Genomic DNA, 16,447 nt, shown 5'->3' with positions numbered 1-16,447 from the left:
GATTACAGAGAGGAGAAAGATCATCCATCCACTGGTTCACTTTTCAAGTGGCCGCAATGGCTGGAGCTGAGCCAACCCAAAGCCAGGAGCCAGAAGCTTCCTCTAGGCCTCCCATGCAGGTGCAGGGTCCCAAGGTTTTGGGCCATCTTCTAACTGCTTTCCCAGGCTACAAATAGGGACCTGGAAGGGAAGTAGAGCAGCCTGGGATACTGTCATCTATGTGGGATCCCAGCGCATGCAAGGTGAGGATTTAGCCACTAGACTACCGTGCTGGGACCAGGGATCTCTTAGATAATCAGCAGTTGTCAGAGTATCAACAAAGCCCAATATTAATATGTATACTAGCATTGCTTGCCCTTCCCCCCCTTTTAACCCTAAGTTCTCCAAGGCAACCAAAGGCACTGATTAGACTTGCTAATAACCAATAAAACACTAAGAGGCTTCTAACAACTACTTGCTTAGTGTTTTGCATAACCTCAAGATATACTTATTTGCCAGGCCGCTTTTCACCATATTAGAACTTAGCATGACATAGTATGTGCTACTGTTTCTGACCATTTTACCTGGAATGTTAACTATAAATGAGGATTTTGTAGCAAATACTACTACTAATAATTACTCTCCAAACACTGACTAATCAGCAAACTAAAAAAATCTGGGCAACCGAGCTTGTCAAGAAGCTTCAAGGTCTGAGAGGAAAAAGCACCCTCTGTAAATACTGAAGGGCCAAAGACTTAAAATTGAGAGTCCCAGGTAAATATTGTCAGATGCATCATTTCAAGGTTACAGGTGTGTGTGTTTGTTTGCTTTCAAGCCTGAAGCATGAGAAAGGCATAATTTTAAAATGTATTAGAGAAATATTATGTCCCACAAACACCTCAAAATTAAGTTACAACAAAAACTGTGGAAGCTTAAAGGGTGAGGTGTATGACTTCCAAACTTCCCAAACACCTTACTTTCTCTTGCAGACATTTAAAGTCCACTGCAGAACCCTCTTGGGCAGGCATCGACACAAGAAGCAAAGCCATCGCCTGCAATGCTGGCAGCCCATATGGGCAACAGTTCAAATCCTGACTGCCTCACTTCAAATCTGGTTCTCCACTTAAATGCCTGGAGAAGTAGCAGAAAATGTCCCAAGTTCCTGAGCCTCTGTACCCTGGTGGGAAACCTTGATGAAGCTCCCAGTTCATGGCCTCACAGCCGCCTGGAGAGCAAACCAGCAGACGGTAGATCTTTCCCTCTCCATCTCTTTACCTTTCAAATAAATCAATCTTCGAACAAAAAAAAAAAAAAAATCAATAAGGGCGTTTTCCAACATTGATATCTGGGTTAACAGATTAAAGGTTCCTTAAGGGTTATAATACAACAAATTTGCAGCTGCAACAGCTTGTCCTCCCCATCTTACCGTCCACTTAATAAAACAAGACTTCTGACTCTGAATACCCCCAGAGCAATGGCTTTGGAACCAAAGGTTTTAGTATGGAGTATGTCTTATTATTTAAACGTTGTGACTCAACTCACAGCCTCACAATCCTCATTTAAAAAGGGGGAAGAAAACATTTCTTTCAGGTTATCGAAAAGATTAAATAAGATTAGATATAGACAGGGTCTGACACAAACCTGATCCTTATTTTTATATAAGATTATAGTTTCTACACAGCTGTGTAAAACTCAACTTTTGGTAAAGCATCTCAATATATACTAAATGTCTCACCATAATTAAGGCTTTACTTAGGTAGAACTACTTATACTAAACTAGCTAGCATATTCCACTGGATAAGAATTTGGCCTTCGGCTGACTCAAAACTCCTCCATTTAAGTCCTTCGCTCTGGTCAAATTAGTGAGATCACTTTCCAAATATGAGATTTTCACTCTTGCATATCATTTCACAAGTTTCCTTCATCCATGGTTTGTAAGCTCATCTCTTTTAGGATTCAGTTTAAGAGTCTCAGAAGAACAATGTGTTGCTTCTGAGGACAGAAAACAGGTGGCTAAAAAACACAGATGGCAGGCTTCCAATTTATGCTGCTTTGTGTATCTTAAACTATATAAACATATTACTTATGTAGAAAACAATTCTTAAATAAAGTCAATTTATTCTCTCTCCACCCCAATCAAATCTGATGTTCCAAATTGTTTCCAGTAGCACCTTGTATTTTTTCATTATGGCATAAAGTGTCAATCAAATATGCATTTAGTACTCATTTGCATACAGCCTAAGATGGTGGAGAGCAGGACAGTCTTTCCTGTGCGTCAGTCCTTCCTACTCAGATAGCACGGCACAAGCTGAATGACTGACATTTTGCTGCTCTCAATGTTTCCATGGACATTCAACCTGTTAACTACTTAATTTCATTCACTATTCAAAAGGTTTAAGTTAGCGGTTCTCCATCACGTTTGAAAGCAGGGGACCAAGGGCTGGTGAGATACCTGAGTGCCTATATTCTCGCTGTGCATGCACCAGGGTCCCAAATGGCTCCAGTTGTGTCCTGACCGCTCCACTTCCCAACCCTCCACTTGCTACTTATGACCCAGGAAGATGCCCAAAGCCTTGGGACCCTGCACCTACATGGAAGGCCCCAAATTTTTGCAGCTCCTGGCTCCTGATCAGCTCAGCCATTGCGGCCACTTGAGGAGTGAACCAGTGGACAGATTTTTCTCTCTAAATCTCCTTCTGTATCTGCCTTTCCAATAAACACATTAGCAACAACAAAATAAAACCCAAAAACTAGGGAATCACATATTGAGCACATGGACTAGACAGAACCTTAAAAATCTGAGCAGGTTCCAACTGCTGACTTCATACTTTACAAAAACTGAGTAAAGGCAAGTAACTTGATCATAGAAACCAGCTAACTGAGCCAGAATTAGAATACAATTTGCCATATTCCTACAAATGGACTGTTTGGCCTAAAACAGTACTTCCTTTTCTCGGACTCCATCCATACCGTACAAGTAAGGACACTTTCAGATCAGAAACAGGTTCTTGGTGTGATGTGCAGCATGGCAGACTGATCTGGAAGGGCAGTCTGGACACTGTAACCCTCATGCCTCTTGCCATACATGTTGTGTCAGGTTACCACTGTTCACAAATAACTTGCACACCTCATTTACTCTTTTCACCATTTTTCATATGGAAGAAGCAAGTTTTAAGAGTGCTAAGCAACCCGCTCAAGGTTAAGTGCATCCAATGCATTGCACAGTTGAGTTTTAGCCCGAGTGCTTGACTCCATTGCCTTTCTGTAACTGACAACCCGCAAAGTCAATGCACAATTAAATACCTTATCGATTGTATTTGATCACAAGAATCCTCCTCCCCTTTACTGTCTTTGTTTTGTTTTTGAAAAACACGTAGACAAAACAAAGATTTGAGTTTTAAAAAAATCACTTGGTCAAATTGAATTCTAATTCTACTTTAGAAACAAGTGTTGCTTTAAACTCTGCTTTGGAAATCCTTTATTCACAAATTAAACTGTGTAATTATAATGCTAGTTCATATTTAACATAATAAATAACACTTAAGAGTATACCAAGCATTATTTACTGTAATTGACACACTGACCACAAAGTCTATTTAACAGAAGAACTGTTTAGTCAAATTTTAGTGAGAATTTTTAAGCTTTGTGAGCTCAAATAATTTAACACTTAGATTTCACTTATTTGTCCACCATCCTAAGTGTGTAAGTACACTCTTACAAAAAAAAAATTCTTAACTCTGTTATCTACAGATTTTTCAGTTACCCATCATAATAAACGCACAACTTAAAGGATGAGAACTCATTTTAAAACTAATGTTAGGATACAAACGAATAAAAATCAATACTTATATATGATTCAGGTTTTTAAATCTGGTAAATAGAGACTAGCACTGGAGTGCCGAGGGCTAAGCCACTGCCGGTGATGCCAGCTCCTCACCGAGTCCCAGCTGCTCCACTTCTGATGCAGCTTCCTGCTAACACACCTGACAAAGCAGCACAAGATGACGGCCTAGGGGGCTTGGGCTCCTGCCACCCTCATGGGAGACCCATCCAATGGGCCAGAGTTCTGGCTCCTGGCCAGCATGGCCACTTGAGAACCAAATCAGAGGATGGAAAATTTGTCTCGCTTTGCTCTCTCTGTAACTGCTTCAAATAAAACAAATAGATTTGTGCAGCAAGCAATTTAGAGTAACACAGATGAAATTCAAGCTACCAGACTTGACAGGAGAAATTATGCAGCTACTTTGAGATATAGTAGCCTATCAATTATCCCTAAATATTAGCCAAATCTGAAATATATATTACACCATCTCCAACAGTATCCTGTAATTACTGAGTTTAGTGTAAAGAAAAACCAAAAGTTAAAAATTTATTCCAATTCAGGGACTGTACTACAAGTGCCCTTTAAATATTGCCAATTATTAACACTTCTTATTAAAAAAATCTTCTCTTCTCATTAGTATGGAGTTACTTAAGAGACTCTTATTCAGGGTAAATTTCACTAGACAGACCTGCTTGTGTAAAGCCTCTTCTTCCTCATACTTTAGTTAGAGATGCAATCAAGAAGTAAACAGCATCTCTTCAGAAAAGGCAATCCATACTGGTCCTCAAAGAACCGAACAGGAATGAGTCTACTGTCCCTCAGCAGCGACCACCTTTCCTATTCCCACTGCGACCATGATCCACCTCACCCACGTGTTTATTTTCCTGGCCTGGCTATCCACTTCCAACTCTTCCCTGAATCCTCTCATACTGTTGGAACAGCTATGCCTTTACTCACAGATTCACTGGGTCTGTCATCTGCCTGGTGGGGCTGAGCATGTCTGCTTCCAGTTTTTTCTGGTTGCAGAAAAACAGACTCCATTCCAAATCAGCAAGAATCCATATATCCAGTATCTATCTCCCAATTTTCAAATCAATGTTATCAGAATTCTGTATTCTATTTACTCACAGGAAGGACAGAACATAAACACTTGTACTACCAGTCCCGTACTGTAAAGCAAGCTTCTCACAGGTAAGACACAGGCCAAGATCTGTTTTCCTCCCTGCCCCTCCTCTCCTTACATTTTCTGAAATATTAACCAATGTTTGTCCTGAACCATTTACCTCACATAAATTTTTAAACAATGTACATCCCAGTGAACATGAAAGGACACATGCCTCCTGACACAGCCCTTCGTTTCAGGATTTTCAGGTACTTTGGGAAATCGTCAGCTTGTTTAAAAATCTGTAATTTCCTTAAGGATAAATTGTATTTACTAAATTATATTTTAATAATCATGAATGCACCAATATTGTTATACTAAAGAATGTCTTACGTAGTTAGGACTTTTACACTGATTACTAACTTCTGGGTAAAAATACCTTTGGAGAAGCCTAACAGGGTATCAGATGGATGATTTCCACACCAACTGTCAAGCTTTAAGCAAAATTGCCTCCAAAATTCAGTAAAGATACGTAAAGCTTCCAAGAAACACAGTTCAAATGAGCAGTAGTTCCCACTTGTTTTTACAAGTAACTGTAGTGAGACACACACAGAGCTCTGTGAGGTACCTACAGGTTTCACAGTAACAAGTGAAAGCTCTATTTTCTAGTATACATTCGTATAATCTTCTCAAGAAAAAACTACAAAAATGCAAAAAAAAAAAAAAAAAAACCACTGTCTCATACCAGACACGTTGCTTGAGAGTCAGAATTTACAATTCGTTATCAGTAGTCAATAGCAAACTACACAAAATCATTAATAAGATACAGAGGTACTTCCACTAAGGGATCCCTAAAAGCAGGTTTCCAACAGTCTTTTGGCTGCAGCTAACCATTCACAATTGCAGCCATTCATGCAAGTTCCTGGAATGCAGCCCACAGAGTTCACACCGGTCAGCTATCTATGGAAAGCAAGCTGTACTGTGTCCCTTTTAGGGCCAGTAATATTTTGTACCCTGCCTATCTACATAAAGGGGGAGGCTGTTAAACGTGTAGTTTAAACAAATCCTGTAACATTCAGTGCAAAGTGAGCAAGTTTTTATGAACTCTATTTTCAAGTACGATTAGACCCACCAGATTACATACGCTTGTCACTGGTACACATAAATCATTCTACTGAGAATGCCTCGATAGAAACTCATGCACTTTACAGTAATTACTAAGCTGTGGCAATGCTAACAGGGAACTTCTTTGCATACAAAACCATCAACTCTTTTATAACAGAATTACATATGTATTAAGCTAAGCCCTGGCTCTTTAAAATTGCAACACAGAGCCTTGTATTAGGTAATGGAACAAATCATGACATAGTTTTCAGTCTAGATTACCCATTTTCCTTTCTTTTCTCTAAGAAACACACCAGATTTACTGAAGTTTCACTTTTTTTTTTTTTTTTTAAAGAAAAGCACTTTTGGTCAAAGGTTTTTAACTCACAGTTACTCAGGACTTTTGCCCTGGATCTATGTTTTATAGAATCCAAAAAAAAATAATCCAAAATCACCGTATCAAGATTTTTCACATTGTATTGTGCCTGCAAAAGTACTCAATTCGTAAATTTTAACATACGTCTACAAAGCTGCATTATTTAATTTTAAGCATAATACTTGAAAAATGCCCTGCCTTTTACAAAAGGCTTTCCATTACAAAATGTTTTTCTACTTAATTGGTTTATTCCTTCACCAGGTGTGTTGGTCCAGTGACAGTCAAATGTGTAAGATTACATCTTGGAAACTACCAGGTTAAATTAATAACCAATGGAAAACTGTAGCAAAATTTAGAAATGCACATCTAAGAAGCAATGCCAATTTTTAAAGACTGGGGTGAGGAAGTGCCATGTTTAAAACTGAGCTGCACAAGCAGCAGAAGCCCTCACTGGGTGGGCTGTGGCCATTGGTAACAACAGGTACGGTATGCCTGTAGCTCAGTCGTATGTTTGACTCGAGATTACCAATCGTCAACACAGTGAGAGGAGTAATCAATGCAACTCTGATGTGCTACCCTAAAGAGTGTGCCTCGGAGTCCCCACCTAGCAACAGTTCTCTGCTTCACACCGCATCATCATCTTAAACTTCTGAGGAATGTAATTACACTTGCTGAAAATGGAGAGGTGTGGAGAGGAGGGAGAATATATTCCTCACCTATAGATGTATTTAAACATAAAAAGGGATGTTGAAAAACCAGTCATTATTTCGTGAATATGGGACGGTTTATAGAAAGAGAGGAAATGATGAAAAGAATAGCTTCTGGCAGATACAAAGGGGACGATGCCCCCTGTTGACTATTATTACAGGTGAGCAAAAACTCAATCTGGTTTTTGATTGTGCCCTGTGTGTGAAAATCGGAGCAACTAGAGAAGAGCTTTTGTGTAGTGGCCTGTAGTATCAGTTCCTTTATTTGGTAGTCCCATCCACACAAAACGTCTAGCTAGCTGGGCTCACTTATGGACACGTGGTAGTCTCTTAAAGAGTTCTCAAAGTGGGACACTCACCACAAGCAAGTCACCTACAAAAAAAGATGAACTTTGAATTACAAAAATCAGAGAAGTTGAATGAATTTCAATGAGCATTTTTTAAAACCAACAGAAGTATATAACAAAAACACAAGGCTAATTAGAAATAAGAAGTTAAGAATATGAAAGAACTCAAGAAACAGAAAAGCCTTTAACATCCCATTGCACTCTACATATTTTAACCTAACTAGCATTTTCTTTAAAAGAAAAATCCCAGGTAATAAATATCTAACCTGTAAAATACCTGAAGCATTCTCTGTAATTTACGAATGTGGTAACTGAGTTTCTAAAAATGTACTTTGTCAAATTTGTACATGACATTTCCTCCAAAACCACTAACAATCCTCATTAAACCACAAGCAAACACCAACTGCTGTAGAATTGGTGTAGAAATACACCCATTTTCTCTGAAGAAGCATCCCCTCGACAGAGGGAGCCGGTCACTGGCGTGGACACTTCTGCTATAAAATCACTCATTGTCAAAAATTACAGCTTTTTTTTTTTTTTAACTGCTGAAAGCTCTACCCAATACCTTCTTTTTCCAATAGCAGAAAGATTCACTGGGACTTAAGAACACTTAGCTTTTTGCCTACACAAACGGAAGTGGTGATGTTGGAGGAGTTGCTGCAGAGCCTCATTGAAAGGCGGAAGCTGAGCAGGCCAGGAGAGCCAGGGTGGACCTTCCTCCATCACCCTTGTCCAGAGGCCCCGGGGCGCGGGCGGGAGGCCTCCCGCAGTGCTGCTTCCCCAGAGGGCCTTCTGGGTTTCCAAAATGCAAAGTTGGTAAAAAACAAAAACAAACAAAAAAAAAACTTTCTGTGTATCGGCCTCGAAACTCACAAGCCTGCTGTCCGCATTCCAGAGCAGGGGACAGGGGACAGGGCGCGGGACACTGGCCTCCCTGCTTGCTGCCTCTGACACCCCAGGCTTAAGCTACAAGCAATCCTGGTGAATCAACCGCGCTTCAGCCCTCCTCATTTTCAGGACCTCAAACGCCTAGGACCAACCTCATCAGCTCGTTGTTTTTTTTTTCATTCTGACACAAGCAAAGCAATCTGACTAATGCACAGACTAAATTGCAACAAGCCCAACCGAACGAGTCTCCCAAAGCTGCAAGGTTTGGCCAAGCGTCCCTAGCGAGCATCGAAAACCAAGGCTGCCCTACCTGTCCTCGTCGCCGTCCACGGGGATCGCTATGCTGAACACGGAGGCGGCGAGGCTGTTGACGGGCGTCAGCTGCAGCGGGTTGGCCAGGGCGTCTGCGGCGGGAGGCTTCCCGACGGGCTTGTTCTCCGCAGCGAGAGCGAGCGGCGCTTGAGGTAGGGGTTCAGACTTTCTTCTAGTATCGTCAGCTGGCCCGGCCAGGGGCTGGGCTGGAGTCTGAAACTGGCTTAAGTCCGACTGTGGTAGACTCGCGGGGGCGCTGTGCGTGCCAGGCGCCAGGGGCAGCCCCGCGTGCGCCAGGCTGCCCAGCTGCTGCGCCGGGGCCAGAGGCGCGGGGACATTTGGCATAGTAACAGAAGTGGTAGACACACCAGGCACGCTGGGGGCGGGCGCGGCTGCAGGCACGTTGGGAACTCCGGGCACCAAGGCGTGAGGGCCGCCAGGCAGGGCTGCCAGCTGCCCGCTGCCACCCACGGGCGGCGCAGGCACCGACTGGGGCGGCCCCACGCCCCCCAGGGCAGCCTGGGGCCCCGGGCCGAGGGCCAGAGCGTCGCTGGGCTGGCCGGGGGCTCCCAGGAGCGGCGGGCCCACCGACGGGGCGTTGTGGCTGGGGGCCACGGCAAAGGCGGCGGCCGGGGGCTGCGCGGGGCCGGGCGCCTGCAGGCCGCCGCCTACGTGCTGCTGCTGCTGCTGCTGCTGCAGGTACTCGCCGGGGCCCGAGGGCGCCAACACGTGCCCGGCCGCTCGCGGGGCCTGCGGGTACACGAAGGGCTGCGGCGGCGCGGCCGGCGGGGGCTGCGGCTGCTGCGCCACCGCCGGGCCCGGCTGCGGAGGCAAGGCCAGCGCCGCCTGCGCCTGGGCCACATGGGCGCCGGGGCCCGGCGGGGCGCCCTGCGGCTGGCCCGGCAGCGCGGCGGCCACTGCGGCGAACGGCGGAGCCCCGGGCCCGGCTGCGGCCGGCGGGGGCTGCTGCTGCTGCTGCTGCGGCGGCGGGGCGACGCCGAAGGCCGGCGGGCCCGGGGCGGCCTGGCTCGCCTTGTCCGGCGGGGGCAGCGGCTGTGACACAGCAGCCAGCGAGCTGTCAGGGCCCGAGTCGGGCCCGTGCGCGCCCTGCACCGAGGCCACCAGCACCAGCACCGAGCCGCCCGTGGCGCCCAGGCCGCTGTCGCGCTCGGCCGCGGGCTCGGCGGGGCTGCTGTGCCGGATGCAGTCCCCGGAGCGGCTGAGCACGCTGCCGTCCGCGTCCCGCTCGTAGTACTCCATGCACGTCCACCGGCCGCGCCGGTACGGCTCCCCGCTGCCGTGGTCCAGCTTGATGACGCGAAAGCGGGAGCTGCAAGCGGCGGGGGGCGGAGGCGGGGCGCCCGAGATCGGGGGGCCCGAGATCGGGGCCGCAGCCGCCGCCGGGGTGCCCGAGACCGGGGCGGCCGCCGTCACCAGGCTGCTGGCCAGGGCCCCGGCGACGGTGCGCGCCGGCACGGTTCCTCCTCCGTTGGCAGGAGCCGCCGCCGCCGCCGCCGCCGCGGCCAGCTGCCCATCCAGGAGCAGGTTGGGGGACACGGCCCCGGGGGTCTCCGCCTCGCCGACGTTGTTGAGGGTCTCTTCGGAGGAGCTGCGCTCGCACGCCTCTTCGGGCCCGTAGTCGGTGGTGCGGGACACGTCGAAGATCTCGGAGGAGACGTCCTCCGTGCGCGACTCGTCCGGGTCGTCCAGGCTCTCGCTGTCCTCGGTGATGCTGCTGGCCACCTGGGCCGTGGTCACGCTGGTGATCTGGAAGCAGCTCTTCTTCTTGGCCGGCATCTTGGACATGGTGAGGACGAGGCGGGAGGGCGCCGGGGCACGCCGGGCTCCTCGGGGATCCCGCCGGAAGAGGCGGCCAAGGGCAGAGGCGGCGGCTGCACAGCACGGGCTCCCCTCGGCAAAGACACAAAGTCCGGAGCGGACGAGTCACGGGCCGGGGCGGGCGGCGGGCGCTCGCTCAGACATCCTGCTGCCCGCGGTCGGCGGGTGTCCCTCCGGCCGCTCCTGCCTCGCCCCCGGGGCCGCCGCGCTCAGTCGGTCCGCACGCTCCGCAGGCCCGGGTGGGAGTGGGAGGGCGCCGAGGAGCAGCAGCAGCAGCAGCAGCAGCAGGAGGAGGAGGAGGCGGCGGCGTGAGGGGCGGCGCTGCTGCCCCGCTCGGGCTCCTTAGGACGCGGCCGGCGGCAGCGCGGAGCGAAGACGAGGACGAGGAGGAGGAGGAGGAGGAGGAGGAGTGGCGAGGCCGGAGCCCGGAGAGTCCAGATTGCGCTGGGAGCCGCGGGCCGGGGCTGCCTCGAGGTGTGCGGCCGGCCGCCCTCGGAGCCCGGCTCTAGCCGGAGCCCGGCCCCAGGGACATGGTGGCGGAAGCCCGCTCCGGGGCGAGGGGAGGCGGGCTCGGTCCTCCCCGCGCAGGGGGAGCCACCCCCGCGGGCGGCGGGCTCGGCCTCCCTCGCGCCTCTCGGGGAGGAGTGAGGGGCGGCGGCGGCGGTGGCGGCGGGCCGGGCGAGCGCAGGCGCTCCGGCGGGGCTGAGGGAGCGGAGGCTGGCTTCTCGAACTCCTCCTCGGTGCTCCCGGCCGTAAATCCTGGAGAAACTGAAATTCAAACTGCTCAAGCGGCGGCTGCAGCGCCCTCCCCTCGGCCAAGATGGGGCTGAAATGGCCGCGCCAAGGATGCTGGGAGGAGCAGCAGTCCCACCACCGCCGCCGCCGCCGCCGCCGCCGACTAAAATGCCGCCGCTGCCGCAGCTACCGCCAGCGCCGCCGCTCCGTGACGCACCGGCGTCGTGACGTCACCGCCCCGCCCCCTCCGGTTTCCTGCAGCTTCGCGTGGAAGCCGGGGGTGGATGGGCGGAGCTAGAGGCGAACACACACTGGGGGAGCGGTTTTTTTTTTTTTTTTTCTTTCTTTAAAATGTTTTTCATTTAAAATTTCGCTGACGGTTCTTTAAGGGCTGAAGAGCTAAAGACCGTTTGTGAACTCCCGGCGCGGTGAAGCTTGCAGCTCCGCTAATCTCATGATTTTTGTTTGTTCTCTGAGACCCTGGAAGCCCGGAGGTCATGTGCTGTGTGTAAATGTTTAGTGAAATCTTGGTGATAGGAGGGCGATAGCCGTGGGGGCCTCGCAGGGGGGAGAATTAAACGGGATCTAGAGGGATCCCGCTGCAGGAGCCGACTCAGTTAAAAAGTCTCGGAAATAAATGTTGAGCACCACAATCAGGGCAGTGAGATGTTGAGACGAATAAGGATGATTAACCAAGTAAAGCCAGCCAGATTGAGTCAGAAAAAAACGATCCCTCAGCCACTTCTGTCTCCAACAATGGCATCAGCGGAGGGTTTCTGGCCCAGGTTGAAGTCAGTTTTAAGAAAGAATAAGAGTGAACGAACGTAATCCTGATTGTCTTGGATCTGCTGTGATTCCAGACTGAAGAGTTCACGTACGTTCTGGAAACTTTTTACTTTCTGCACAAGTGTGGAACCTGCTGCGTGGAGTAGTTAGAGCGCTTTGTTCTGTTTATTCTGAAGCCCCTGGTTGGAGCCAGGGTGATCCTGGTTTGAGTTGGCCAGGAACAACCCTGAAGGGTTAGTGCCCTTTCCTCGTACAGAGAATAACTGAAAGTACTGGCAGTTTACCATTTTATAGCTCCCCTCCAGCAAAAGAAACTGGGAAGGCCATTCTTTTAAACGAACAGCAACATAACAACAAATGGTGTACTTTCCAACTCTGATATATTAACAAAAAAAAAAAAAAAAAAAAGAAGTCATCATTTGGGTAAAATTTTAGGAAGCCTTCCTAGAAATCAAGATTTTCTAACTACTGCAAATTTAGTAATTACATCATGATAACTTACACAAATCATTGTGTTGTCTGTGGCTTTGCTCAGTGCTTAAGTCTTGGAAGAATAGAACCCCTTCTTATCGGAAAAGATTCTGATAATTAAAAATTAGAGAGGATATGGTTCTGGTTTTCATTGTAAGTAATGCACAGATAAGTCTTTTAGCTTTGTGTGAAACCGTATCCTCGAAACTCAGTGACTGAGGTCAGGCTGTGAAATAAGACCACAGTAATATCCTTGTTTCTGAAGCTGGTGGGAGTGTAAAGGAACAAGGTGTTATATTCTGCTGCCATTGTGGCAGAGAGAGCTAGAGCAGTGTTTCGTTTCCCCTAAATCTGTAACCCCAGCAATTGTTCAGGACAGTTTTCCATCAGTAGGTTAGATGAACTGGCTACATATAAAATGAATGTACAGCAGCTTATTTAATTTTTCATTTATTTACAACATTGCTCAAAGTGCCATTGGCCATGAGACTTTGGGGAAAATATATGTTGTATGCCTACTTTTTTGATTATATTATCTTACTTGTTTTTAAAAGATTTATTTATTTTTATTGGAAAGTCAGATAAACAGGGGAGGAGCGACAGAAAAATCTTCCATCTGCTGGCTTACTCCCCGAGTGGCTACAAAGGCTGGAGCTGAGCTCATCCCAAGCTAGGAGACCTCAGTTTCCTCCAGGTCTCCCACGTGGGTGCAAAAACGCAAGGCTTTGGGCCATCCTCAACGGCTTTCCCAGGCGCAAGCAGGGAGCTGGATGGGAAGTGGAGCAGCTGGGATACGAACTGGTGCCCACGTGAGATCCTGGCACATGTAAGGCAAGGACCTTAGCCACTAGGCTACCATGCCAGGCCCTACATTATCATATTATGGAAACGTTTTGAATATGTGGCATGATATTCTTAAATCACACATTTAAAGGAAAAATCTTGGGTATTTGTAAGGCCATTTCTACTTTAAAATACATGAAGTATTTGTTAGGAAATGAAAGTAAGGATGAAGCTAATTTAGATGAAGTGAAACTCTAAATTTCTGGTAAAGAGGGTGGGTATGTGAAAAGACTTTTTTAAAAAACATTTATTTAATTTTTCATTTATTCACTAGATTGCTCAAAGTGCCATTGGCTATGAGACTTTTGGAAAAATATATGCTATATGCCTAACTTTTCCAACTATATTATTTATTTTTTAAGGTTTATTTATTTTTATTGGAAAGTCAGATATACAGAGAGGAGGAGAGACAGACAGGAGGATATTTGGTCCACTGGTTCACTCCCCAAGTGGCTGCAACTGAGCCTATCTGAAGCCATGAACCAGGAGCCTCTTCCAAGTCTCCCATGTGGGTGCAGGGTCCCAAGGCCTGGGCCATCCTCTTCTGCTTTCCCAGGCCACAAGCAGGAAGCTGTATGAGAAACGGGGTTGCCAGGATTAGAATCAGCCCCCATATGGGATCCCGGAGTGTGCAAGGTGAGGACTTTAGCCACTAGGTTATTGCGCCAGCCCATGAAAAGACATTTTAGGAATAGCATTTATAAGATTAAAAAGTTCCTGGGCCTAGTGTGATGACTAAAGTATAAAAATGACTAAATTATAAAAATCCTCATTGTTACATATAAGTGTGAAATCATTGTTCAGAGAAGGTGAAAAATGGCACAACACTCCTTACAGCATTAAAAGCTATGTATGTCATTCACAGTTGGCTTGCGAAGAGTTAAAAGTCTTTCAATGAAAGGACAGGAAGCAGGATGTTCACACTGGTCCGTGTGTGCTCTGTGTGGCAGAGCTGCTAATAAGCAATATGGTCACCTCACTGCAGGAACTAGGGAAATCCCCGCAGGTTCGTGGGGCTCCATCCTGGCACCCCAACACGGAGTTTGTGGGACTCCTTTATCACTGCTGCCCGGAGCTTCCACCTTGTCCTAACACTTGCTGCTTCCTTCGAAGACTTCTTCCAACTGTGTATGGAATCTTACTGGGAGTGGGGACGGGAGAGCCACTTCAAAACTAACAACTATTTCCAGTGTTGAAAAAAAAAAAAAACACAGCGATGACAGCAAGACGTTCTCATTTGTAAACATCATACCCTCAAATTCTACTAGATTATTATATAATGGTATTGGTACCAGATGGTGAATTATTTCATAATCACAAGCTCCTAGAATGTTATCTGCAAATATTCAAAAAAAAACTGACTTTTTATTTGCCATGAATGCGTATTATATTTAACATAAGGAAACATTTTGGATAGAAAAAAAAAAAGTACTTTAGTTAAAATTAAGCAGCGTCCTGGAGCAGGCATTTAACTCAAAAATTAACACACTGCTTGGGATGGCTGCAGCCTGTAGCGGTGTGCCTGGAGCTGAGTCCTGTCTCCTCTTGAAGACCAGCTTCCTGGGAATGGATGCCCCGGGAGGCAAGGTGGCCTAAGTGCTTGTGCCCTGTCTAATGTGTGAGATTCCTGTCTTGAGTGCCTGGTTCCTGGCCTCTAGCTGGCCCAACGGTGGCTGTTGCAGCCGTTTGGGAAGTGAACCAGCGGATAAGTGATTTCTGTCTGTCTTTATGTCCTTATCTTTAAAGCAGCAGCCACTTAGCACCAATGCTATTAGCCAGTCAGTGACATCTATTGAACATTCCTTGAGTGTATTAGGAATTGAACAGCATATATCTGGGCCAATAAATTCTCTGGAATTTAGAAATTGTTTATGTTGGTCCTGGTACAGTTGTCTAGTGGCTAAAGTCCTCACCTTGAACGCACTGGGATCCCATATGGGTGCTGTTTCTAATCCTGGTGGCCCCACCTCCCATCCAGCTCCCTGCTTGTGGCCTGGGAAAGCAGAAGAGGATGGCCCAAAGCCTTGGGACCCTGTACCTGCGTGGGAGACCTGGAAGAGCTCCTGGTTCCTGTCTTCATATTGGAGCAGCACCAGCCGTTGCAGTCACTTGGGGAGTGAATCATTGGAGGAAGATCTTCCTCTCTGTCTCTCCTCCTCTCTGTATATCCCACTTTGCAATAAAACAAACAAACAAACAAATAAATAAATCTTTTTTAAAAAATTGTTTATGTTTATTTTCTGTTTTCATTATCAAACTGCCACAGGGGCCAAATCAGCCTTATGGCTAAATTCTCACTTTGCAAGCGACAGGATCCCATATGGGTGTCCTTTCATGTTCCGGCTGCTCTACTTCCCATCCAGCTCCCTGCAGGTGGCCTGGGAAAGCATTAAAGGATGGGGCAAAGCCTTGGGACCCTGCACCAACGTGGGAGACCTGCAAGAGGCTCCAGGTTCCTGGCTTCAGATGGACTCAGCTTTGGCATTTGTACTCATTTGGGGAGTGAACCAGTGGACCAAAGGTTTTTCTCTCTCTCTCTGTCCTTCTCTCTGTAGATCTGCTTTTCCAATTTAAAAAAAAAATTAATAAAACTTAAAAAAAATAGAACTGTCAGAAAAAGGCAAAATGGAGTCATTTTTAGTGCCCACAAAGCATTTGCTGGAAATAAATATCAGTGGTCTAAACAAGTAGCCTTTGATTTATGACTATGATTTTCATGGGGTTTCATTTCTGGAACAATATCATATTAAAACCATTGTGCAAAAATATTTAAAAATGAAAAATGCAGTGAAAGGATCTAAGGCTAACAAAATTTTATGAATACTTTTATGGAACAAAATGTAATCTGATAGAAATGCCCAGATTCTAAGGAATGAAGTATTCAAGATTTTCACATTTAGGAAAATGTTAGATACTGTTTCATCTATAACAGTTTGCTATATAGTGAAGCAGGTCTTTTTCTTTAATAGTAGAGATTTCCTTAAATCCCAAAGACCTTTGAGGTTCAAACAAAATGGCAATTTGTTGAGAGAAAAGCATGCAATTTGAACTAACAGTAACAAATGTCTTTTTAAAAAAATTTGTTGGTCCCGGCGCTGTGGCGCAAGTGGTTAAGGTCCTCGCCTTGCACGCCCG

The 16,447-nt window shown here is 46.8% G+C and overlaps 1 protein-coding gene across 2 annotated transcripts in view; it reads right to left on the bottom strand.

The window, feature by feature from the left end:
* The window catches only part of TSC22D2 (TSC22 domain family member 2), a 56,436-nt gene extending 45,354 nt beyond the window's left edge, over positions 1–11,082 (bottom strand). For both annotated transcript variants that reach the window (XM_040974781.1, XM_040974782.1), the window contains exon 1: positions 8,637–11,082. In XM_040974781.1, coding sequence (XP_040830715.1) covers positions 8,637–10,444 — 1,808 coding nt within the window. In that variant the 5' untranslated portion in view covers positions 10,445–11,082. The remainder of the gene's footprint in view (positions 1–8,636) is intronic.
* Positions 11,083–16,447: the final 5,365 nt, after the last annotated feature.

The sequence above is a fragment of the Ochotona curzoniae genome, unplaced genomic scaffold (assembly GCF_017591425.1).
Source record: "Ochotona curzoniae isolate NIBS_2020 unplaced genomic scaffold, NIBS_Ocur_1.0 contig_2599, whole genome shotgun sequence".
NCBI classification, from domain to species: domain Eukaryota; kingdom Metazoa; phylum Chordata; class Mammalia; order Lagomorpha; family Ochotonidae; genus Ochotona; species Ochotona curzoniae.
Note: the sequence above shows the minus strand (reverse complement) of the source record. Positions and strands in the feature narration are given on the sequence as shown.